The 9,811-nt window shown below is 58.4% G+C and overlaps 1 protein-coding gene across 1 annotated transcript; it reads right to left on the bottom strand.

Moving 5' to 3' along the window:
• Nucleotides 1-885: 885 nt before the first annotated feature.
• HOXA11 (homeobox A11) lies at nucleotides 886-5,408 on the bottom strand. The gene is made up of 2 exons (XM_004582418.2): nucleotides 3,926-5,408; nucleotides 886-2,573 (listed from the first exon to the last, which is right to left on the bottom strand). Exons 1-2 carry the CDS (start codon nucleotides 4,617-4,619, stop codon nucleotides 2,341-2,343), a joined length of 927 nt encoding a protein of 308 aa, XP_004582475.1. The 5' UTR covers nucleotides 4,620-5,408; the 3' UTR covers nucleotides 886-2,340.
• Nucleotides 5,409-9,811: the final 4,403 nt, after the last annotated feature.

The following is a 9,811-nucleotide window of genomic DNA, read 5'->3' as shown; positions in this document are numbered from 1 at the left end:
GGGCCCTTGGTCCTTGCTGGGTGTCCATCAATCCAGACATTCATCTTAGCGCTTGTCGCACTCCCCTTTCAGCTCAGCTTCCTCAGTCCCGCCAGTTAGGCAAACACACAAACAAACAGAGTCTAGGGCCTGGGGTGGGGTGGGGGTCGCTCCAAATGAGACCCTCTCTGTCGATCTGGCCCTGCCTGGGTGGCGGCAGACAAAATAAGGGTGGGCAACAAAAGGCGCTGCCAGCCCCCCTCAGCCCTGCCCCTCAAGGTTATGGGTGATGTCCAAATTTAAGGCAGAAGTTCAAAGGCAGAAAACAAAGAGTAAAAAGGCATCCTTCTCTCCCCAAAGGGAAGTGGCAGCCCCAGGTCTGTCTGCCCCTCTTCCCAGGCACCCTAGAATGCTTCCCACTCTGCAGGTGTGCAAGAATGCCCCCCCCCCCCCGCCGCCGCTCCTGGTCAGTGCCCCTGGCCGCCACTACAGGCCCCAAGGCCTCTTCCAGGGTTGAGGTCAGACTGACCAAAGGAATTCTGCATTCTAGGCCCTGGGAGAACCCACCTACAGATCCCACTGCCAGAAAGGACACAGCCAACCACCATGTCCCCTACACCTGCGCTACATGGCAGCTAAAGCCTGACTCAGTCAGCACTTCCTAACTCCCTGACAAACCTGCCCCTGTGTTAGCGGATGGGTGATGGGGACAGGAGGAAGAAGGCAGACATCTGGCAATGTATAGAAGGCCAGCAAGGGGACGAAGAATGTCACACCAGAACTCCATGACACCCAAGTGTCTACTGGCTTTATTTTCCTTGTGTCCCATCGCCTGGGTAAGACCTGGGGACCAGCCATCCCTCCCAGCAGAGCCCCCAGGCATTTTTCAACAGAGGGGACTCCATGCCAGGGTGCCAGCTTCCCCGTTAGGTCCCCAGGCAGGCCCTGGTGGGGCCAAAGCTCTCAGGCACTGCCTGGAACGTTGCCAGGGATATACAGGATGCTTCCCACCCTGAAAGGAAATTGACGCGGGATTGATTGACAAAAGGCCTTATTCCAACAAGACAGCTAGGTTAGGGTTCCTTTATTTACAAGTCTTTCGAACACCATCCCTGTATGAAGTGTACATTCAAAACATTCTTAGCAGTGAGCGCGTGTAATCCTGGAACACTGTAAACAGAGCCTTTAAATATTTTCATCCTCTTCCCCCCACCCCTCTACATTGCATCTTTTAAAATTCGCTTTGGTTCCTTCCGGGAAATATATATAATATAATATACTATTTATCTTTTTAAAATAATTCCAAATCATTCTCAGGCTCTTGGAAGATTGCTGGGAAACCTCCAAGCTCAGTTCAGGAGCCCACAAGGGCAGAGGATGGCGCCGCTGGAACTGGGTGCCTGGGAGGGACTCGCGCCCCTCCCAGCCTTGGCCTAGGACCTGCTGGCCAGGCCCCTCGGCTCTTCTGCCCGACACCAAGACGATCCGGGTTTCCTGAAGTGTGGTGAAGCTCTGGCCACACACTGGCGCGGTCCACAGGCATTTCCTGCAGAAATGGCGGGGCCAGCACACAGCCTCCTGGCTCTTCCTCACCTTCCACCACTGGCAACCGCCAGTTCCCGCCACCACTAGGTTCTGGGCCTGGAGAGAGGCTGGGATGGAGAGACCCCGTTTGGTAGAAAGACAAAGCCAAGTGGGCTGTAGGAGGCGGCAGTAGGTCAGACCCAGGACACAGCCGCCCAAGGGCAGCTGGGAGGGTGGAGAGGCCCTGGTGAGACCACCTGGAATGAGAGACTCCTGGGCACCCGTGGTCTTCGTCCACCTCTGGGTCCAGCTGCCTTTCACATGGGGTTTGGAAAGCAGCGCCAATCCAAGTGTCTAGGACACCCACCCCTGCCTTCCTGCTGCTCTTTCCCCAAGCTCAACTGGGCCAGCAGAATACACAGCTTATTGACTCAGGGGTCCAGAGAAGGAGGCGATGGGTAGGCTTTCACGGAGAGGATCTCAAGGGATGAGGTCCCTCCCTAGGGGACCCTGGCAGGGGGCCCAGTCCCCTAGGGAGACCACACCCACCTGCTCCCAGCTCTATAGGCTCAGATAGCTACCAGGGGTCCCAAACCATTCATTCTAGCTGATGCACAACTCAACTCAGAATCCAACTCAGAAATCTTAAACCACCAAGAGCCTCACCAGGACAGTTCAAGGCTCCTCTGGTTGGGCTGGTCTCCCCTTCTGATATACCGTTTTCTTTTCTCCTCCAAAGTCACCACGTGGCTTGACCTTGTCAAGGGCAAAATCTGCGCATCTTGCACTTCCTGTGTCTGAATCCCCCCACCCAGCTCGACGCAGCCAGCGGCAGCCTTAGAGCAGCGGGTTGGCCGAGTAGTACTGTAAGCGGTCCCTGTTGATTTTTTTTTCCTTCATCCTTCTGTTCTGAAACCAGATTTTGACCTGCCGATCGGTGAGGTTGAGCATGCGGGACAGCTGCAGGCGCTTCTCTTTGTTGATATAGACGCTAAAGAAGAACTCACGTTCCAGCTCCCGAATTTGGTACTTGGTGTAGGGGCAGCGCTTCTTGCGGGTGCGTTGACCACCTAGGACAGCAGAAAAGCAGACGTGCGTGAGCCAGGCCCCGTGGTAGGGGGAGATGGAGGGAGACCAGCCATCTGGCACACCGACGTCCCCGGCCCAAGCCCCGTCCGGGAGAGTCCCACAAGGCCCTGCTCGCCTGTAGAACCTAGGACGAGCTGAAAGAGGCTGGGAGGCAGATAGAGGGCCCCCGGGGGAAAGTCGCTTGCGCTGGCCCCCAGCACAGCCCAGGAGGGCTCCGCGCAGCAACAGGCGAGTCTGCGCCGCCGAGGCGGCTTTGAAAGCGGCCGAGTGGGGGTTGCCGCTGCGTCTCCCGCCCCGCCAGACTAAACAAACAGCCGCCCGGGGGACATTTCACCTCCTAGCACCTGGGTCGCCAGTGCCCCAGGCAGTAAAGGCGGCCGCCAGCCCCGGTATTTCCCGATGGCAACCGGGACTGGGCCCTCGTTAACAACCCAGGCGGCTGGCCGGCCGGCGGGTCTTTGTGGAGCCTGAATCCTGGCCGCCGCCAGCAGGGACCCCTCCACCCCCTACCCCGGGCCCTTCCCGGGCTCCTCGCTCGGCGCCGCGGACTCTGGCGCAAGGCAGGGGCACTGGCTTGGGAAGGGTGGGCGCATGGGGAGGGAGGGGAACGTCCGAGGCCGCGAGTAGGCTTAACTTCCCCACTCTTAAAAAACACAACCACCACCCTCCATAAGAAAAAAAATCTCGCTTCTGACAGAACAAGAAGAATTTAAATACCAGCAGAGGACCACGGGCAGAGCGCAATAGCCCCCCGCGCCAGCGGAAGGTGGCCTCCTTGAGAGAGAGAGAGAGAGAGAGAAAGGGGAGGGGGTCAACTTTGCACTAATTTTGTGTCTTTTCATGCATTGCTGGAGGAAGGCGGGCTACTTTAGCTGTGAAACGCGCGTTCAGCAGGCTGCAGGCCCGGACGGCGCAACACATGGCTTTTATAAAAATCTCCGGATTACCTGGCTCTTCAAGGCCCCAGAGCTCTGGCGAGGGGGAGTTTACGGGCGCCCACCTCCGGCTCCCCCCAGCCCGGAGCCGGTCCCGGGCGGCCTGGAACTGCCGCCGGGCTTGGGAGCTGCTGAGACAGGGGGGGAAAGAAAAAAAGGGGGGAAAGGGGGGAGGGTTTTTTTGTAAGGCAGCCTTTGGCCGGTGGGTATTTCACGGCCAATTTCAGCACTCGCCACGTGATCCCGCCTTTTATAACAAAGTTTTGTTGGGGGAAACCTAAAGGCCCTTCATAAACCTTATATGCTTATAAAACAGCATATAAAAATTTAACAGCGGTGCCGCGCTCGGTCTCCAACTCCCCTTCCATAAAGCGCTGGGCGCTGCCTGTTATACATACTGGAGCCGCCGGCCTTGTCCTCAGTGTGGCCGGAAGAAGACTCCGGGCTGCTGCTGCTCTCGGGGCGCCGCCGCCGCTCCTTCTCCGCCGCCTCCCGGCAGCCGCCGCCGCCGCCGCTCTCCGAACTTGAAGTTGCGGGCGCGCCCGTGGCCGCCGCCGCCGCCGCCGCCGAGGTCGCCGTGGCCGCCGGTGGCCCCTTCTCGGCGGCGCTCTTGTCCGCGGGGTAGTCGGAGGAAGCGAGGTTTTCCGGGGTACCGTAGGCGGTGTCGAAAAACTGGTCGAACGCCTGCGGCAGGACTCCGTTCCTGCCCACGGTGCTATAGAAATTGGAGGAGACGGCGGGGGTGGGGTGGTGGTAGACGCCGGCCGAGCCTTTGGCCAGCACGTCGGCGGGCGCGCCGGGAGCCTGCAGGCAGTCCCTGTGCGCCAGTTCCTCGGCCGAGTAGCAGTGGGCCAGATTGCCACGGGGGTGCCACTTAGCGGCCGGCTCAATGGCGTACTCGCGGAAGGTCACCTCGCGCACGGGTTGGACCTGGGGCAGGTTGGAGGAGTAGGAGTATGTCATTGGGCGCGAAGACGGGGTCTGGGGCAAGAAAGAAGGGAGGCTGGAGAAGTCTGGACCCGAGACGTAGTACGTACAACTTGGCAAATACATGTTAGAGGAGCAGGGACCACGCTCATCAAAATCCATCATTGGGCTACCTCGGGCTCTCCGCAGTAGCCGAGCTTAACATGATTCTCCACTGCAGCTGCCTCTTTGAAGCGGATCCGTGAAGTAGAAATTTGGAGACGTAAGCTGACGTGGAAATCTATCCCCATCCTTAGCAGGGAGGTGCTGGTCATGTGACCCGATGTTGAAATTGACAAGCTGCGAGCTAGCGAGTCCCGGCCTTTTTTTTTTTTTTTTAAACTCTCCCTCTTTCCCTTTTTTTTTTTTTTCCTTTTCCCTCCCCTCCCTCCCCGGCTTCCTTTCTTTGTAGCCACCTCAAGGGAAGCAACAGCTCGTCACTCCGCGTTCTCACCGAAAGCGCGTAATCGCCGGTGTAACTCATGTTAGCTGGGGGCGAGGGAGGGGGGCTCCCGGCGCGCAGCAGGGCCCGGGGTGCAGCCCCCAGTGCAGCCAGCCAGTGCTCAGCCTCAAGGGGCGCGGGGCCTCCAGCGCGCCTTGGGCGGTGAGACTTCAACTCCCGCCCCCCACCTCCCCACACCCCCGGGAGGACTGGGACGGGGTGGCCCAGGTGGGAGCCTGGCGGCCTGGGGTTTTGGGGAGGTTTGCACTCGCACCCCCTTCTTCGCAACCCCTCCATTCACCTCCGCACAGGCTCGCTTGGGGAGGCCCCAGAGCGGCCGACCCCGCTCTGGGCCAGGGTTTGCTGGCGTGGATGTGCTCGCCCCGTGGCTTGTCCGATTTGCACGGTGGCTTGATTACACGCTCGCATTCAGGGTCACTTCCGAAGCGCTTTAATACCTTCCGTCCCTAAACCGCCGACAGCCGGGCGGCTTCCCCCGTGGTTTGGGGAGGATCTCGCGGGGTCCGGAAGGGCCTTCGTCTCACCCGGGATCCACCTCTGCCTGCCTCCTCCCTGCCTACCTCCCCACGCCACCTCCTTGCCCTCGGAGAGAGAAGACCCCCTTCTCTTCGCCGCCTCGCCTGCCAGGGTTCCGGGGGACCGGCTGGGCAGAGCCCAAGGCGCGGGACCGCGCCGCCGCTCACCTCTGCACACGCCGTGCCTGGTCTTCGGGGAGCGGAGGCGTCGGAAACCCAGCACTTTAGGCGCTCGCTGCGCGGCTTTAGAGGCGCTGACAATCGAAGAGGCTTCCCCAGGGTATGCTGCACCTTCTGGGGGAGGGAGGGGGGCCCCGCCAGGCTGCTCGCCAAGCTCCAGAGCTGCAGGGGAAAGTGGGGGCGGCGAGAAAAAAAGGGGGTTGTGATAACCAAGGATTCTGATGGGGGGGGGGGAGCGTAAATCCGCTTTGCTCTTCTTCCGTGCAAAGCGCGAGAGTGAAAGAGAGGGATGTGCGCCTTCCCTTTCCTGCCACTTATTCCACGGAGGGGACACGACGCGCGCGAGAGAGAGAGAGAGAGAGAGAGAGAGATGCTCTCTGTGTCCTACCTCGGATGACAAGGTGCATTGAGAAGATTTGCGCTAAAGATTGAACCAGAGCGCTAGCGGGAGTCTAGCTGTCTTGCAGAAGACAGAAATGAAAAATTAAGAAAGCCAAGCGCTGCTCGCTCTTCTGTAGGCTGGAAGGAGACATATTTTGGGGGAAGCAAAAGCAGGGAGAAGGCGAAGAGCAGCGAGGCAGGATCTAGAGCTGGGGTTGGGGGAGGGGGCTGAGGGAAGGCGGGTCAGCTTAGTAAAGTCACAGAAATGAACACGGGTAACCTTTTCCCTTTCCCCATGCAGGAAATAGCCAAAGGTATTTACATATCTTGGGGAGATTTAGAGCATAAACTCCAAGATCTTGGGTATTTAAGTGTCAGCATCGATTTATTTATTTATTGCTGAGCTGACTGTAACGGACTCAATAACAAATCTAATCATGTATTACCCTGGAAATATTCTTATGTATTTTCTCCAAAGAATGGCTCACCATTGCATTTGAATGCCCGCTATAAATATCCATCATATCGAGTAAATTACTCTGCAGTGGAGTAAACTAATTTATTAGCGTGAATGTTTATGCGGTTCTCTCTACTCTTCACCCCACTCCTCCTCTGCTCTTAACAGGGGGAGCTTATTGCAAATCAAGCCACTCGGATACATCGGTTTAATGAACTCTTTATTCAGGATTTGCTGCAAGAACTTCCAGGCCCCTTGAATCCCTCAGAGCTAAACTTGAAATTATTTGTGCGTCTTCGGCTTGAGTGTTTGTCCGCGGTGACTTGTCCAGAGTGAGTGAGAAGCTGGGTGTGTGTGTGGGTGGGTGGGTGGGGGAGGAGGCTGGGGAAGGGTAGCCTAAAGACCACTTGAAGTTGGGAAATTACAGCTACAGGACTGCCAAGCAGAGAAAAAAAAAATCTCTTCCCAGCGGTGGCCAAGGAGGCAAAATATTTGCTTCTCTACAGTATCTTTTGCAGAAGGGATGATGAAAAGGGGCAAGGAGAGATTACAAAGAGAGGTATTTGAGCTGCCCCCCTGGCTGGATTTGGGGCACCCCAGCTCTCCTTCAGCAGCCCACCCAGTCCCCGCCACCCCGACCCAGGAACAAAAGGAATGCGTGAGGGGTTTCCAGGAGTTTGCCATAACAAAGGCGCCACCACTGCAGGGCTCGCCCCGCCCCTGGGTGAAGGCAAACAAATTCTTGCACTTGTATTAGGGCTTTTAAGACCATAATTGAGCCCGGGGGCGTCTAGGAGAACCGAAAACAGCTCTAGACAGACCTGCGGTTTTATAGCAGTTTTGGCAGTCAACTTCAGCTTGTGCCTGAGCAGACTGGCCGCGGTGGCCCGCCAGCGGGGGATGCCGGCAGCCTCCCCCAGCCCCTCTCTTAATTAGATCGGTGCACCAGACAGAGGGGGTCCCCGCAGGAAAAGACTGGTAAGGGGTGTGAGCCATCCTCACCTAACGTTGCTTCCCGTGTCCTCCCCTCTCCCCCACCTTTCCCTGTAGGGCCCTGCGAGAGGGTGCCGTTGGGTCAGTTTTCACTGGGTGTGCGTGGAAGACAAGGCGAATTTCCGAGGAGACGCTGGCGCGAAGGAAGGCATTCCGGGAGCGGCTGGCAGGGTGATGCCGCCCCGGCTGCACGGGAGCACGGGGTGCCCGGAGGACGTGTGGGGGCGCTGCGGGGACAGTGCAGAAGGAGAAGGGCTTGCGGTGCCAGCAGAAGGCCGAATGCTTCAAGTTCCCCAGCAGGAACCATAGGAGGGGGGTGCTCAGATGCCCAAGGCTGCAAACATTCAGTCCTCCTGCGCCACTAGCGCTCAAGATCCTGGCGAGGTGAAAATGTCCCCACGGCGGGCTGCCGGGGCTGGCGAGGGCGTGCGCAGCCCTGAGAGTCGGATCAAATCTAGGGCAAGAAGGGGCGCCAGAACTGCGGGTCCCTAGCTTTTGACTCTAATCTATTTCCTTGGCTTTGCAGGAGGCCCGGGAAGCCAAGCTGAGCTCACCGGGCTCCTTGGAAAGACCCGGCTGGGGCTGAAGTCGCCCCAGAAGGCCAAGTCCGCGTTCCAATTCTTGAAGAGACCGCGGCTGGCAAGGCTGTGACATTGGCCCCCAGAGGACTGCTTTCCCATGCGCTGTTCTTTCTCAGGAGACAAAACAGTATCTGGGTCGTATTTCCTTCCACCGTCACCCCGGAACCCCACGGCAGCTCATACAAGACGCCAAAAATGTTTGGAGAAAGAAAAACAAAGGCAGGAAGTGGCGGCGGCCTGACGGTGCGCACGCGTGTATCTCCGCAGAAGGGAGGGAGACGGTTCCAGTCTCCTTGTTTTTCCAAACTTCAAGGTCTAGGCCGCCCTCGGCGAGGCCGCCGAGGCCGGGTTGCTCCCCCGCGCAGCGTTTGGAGGTGGCCCACAAGGAGAGAGGCCGGCTGGCGCCCGAGCGGTTGTCAGGAGGAAACGGCGAACGAGGAAATTTGGTTAGCACAACAGACATTCTCGGTCTGATTTGGTCCTAAGGGTCGGGCAGGGTCGTGTGCATCCAGGCGAGGGCAAGGATCCGTGCACCCGGCCTTTCAGCCGCCCTTGCAGGAGAAATCGCGGAATAAAGTGTTTCTAGGCGCGTCTGCCGCCTCTTCTTCTTGTAGTCCCAGGGATGCCGGTAGCAGTGGGCTTGCGGGCAGGCGGCCTGTGTCCAGGAGGAGGTGACCTCCGCATCGTCGTGATGTACCCCCTCCACGCACCCCCTCCGCCAAGCTATACCTTTAGCTACCGCAGTTGTGCAAGGGGGGCTGGGGTGGGGTGGGGGAGGTACGTTTTCAGGGTAGTCTCTCAATGGATGGTGAGCCACTCAAGCTAAACAGCTCCTCGCTCCAAGGAAGGACGTGGCTCCGGCTGGCTGAGGGGCATGGTGGGTCTCCTAGTTCCCAGGCCTCAGCTGGTGAGGCTGCCAGGCCGCCATCTCCTCTCCTTGGGAGGCAATGGGTGCTCTTTGTCCAGAGTCCCCAGGGCCTGCACTTGGAGCCCTCTAGTCCACAGCCAAGGCTGCTGTCCCCTACAACCTGATCCTTCTCACACCAGTCTTCTGCCCCTGCAGCTCCTCTGCTGACCCTCTGCTGGCCTCCTAGGCCCTCCTTCTGGGCCCTGGGGCCTCTCACCATTCCTAGTGTCTCCCTAGGTAGTGACAGCCCCTACTGGGGGTCCAGGAAAGGGACTGGTAGATATCTGAGGTTTCCTGGAATCCCACACCCAACTACTTGTCTGCCTTTTCTTCTATGGGAACCACTGGTGGTGCTTTTCCGGCTGGGTATTCCCAGACGGTAGCTAGCGTGGGTTGGTTTGGGCCCACATGACCAACCCCATTTCCCTGTCTCCAGTTGTTGCTCCTGGATGGCTTGCTCCAAAGCCGGCCAGTATTCTGCCTCTGGCTTACCTCTGTCATCCAACATGGCATTCTCATGAGCGAGCCACCCCAAAGACCATTTCAACCCTAGCGACCATATTACACACAGGCGCAAGGGCAAGGAGGACCTGGAGTGGCAACAGAGAGCCCTTACTGGGGAGGGGTGTGCTGGCAACCCTTTCCAAGCAGGAGGGCATCCAGGGAGATGGGTTGCCTGTGACGACCCAGGAGATGACTCCGTTGTATCTGTTCTCAGGGAATGGTTTATTAACAAATCATGACCAAGCCAGCACATTTTCAGATGCTGCCCAAGCACTGAGGTATCAGAGGAGAGCCACTGTTACCAGCACCAGGAGGTCCCCATTCTCCCCTGGCAGCT

This window comes from Ochotona princeps, chromosome 20 (genome assembly GCF_030435755.1).
Source record: "Ochotona princeps isolate mOchPri1 chromosome 20, mOchPri1.hap1, whole genome shotgun sequence".
Classification (NCBI taxonomy): domain Eukaryota; kingdom Metazoa; phylum Chordata; class Mammalia; order Lagomorpha; family Ochotonidae; genus Ochotona; species Ochotona princeps.
Note: the sequence above shows the minus strand (reverse complement) of the source record. Positions and strands in the feature narration are given on the sequence as shown.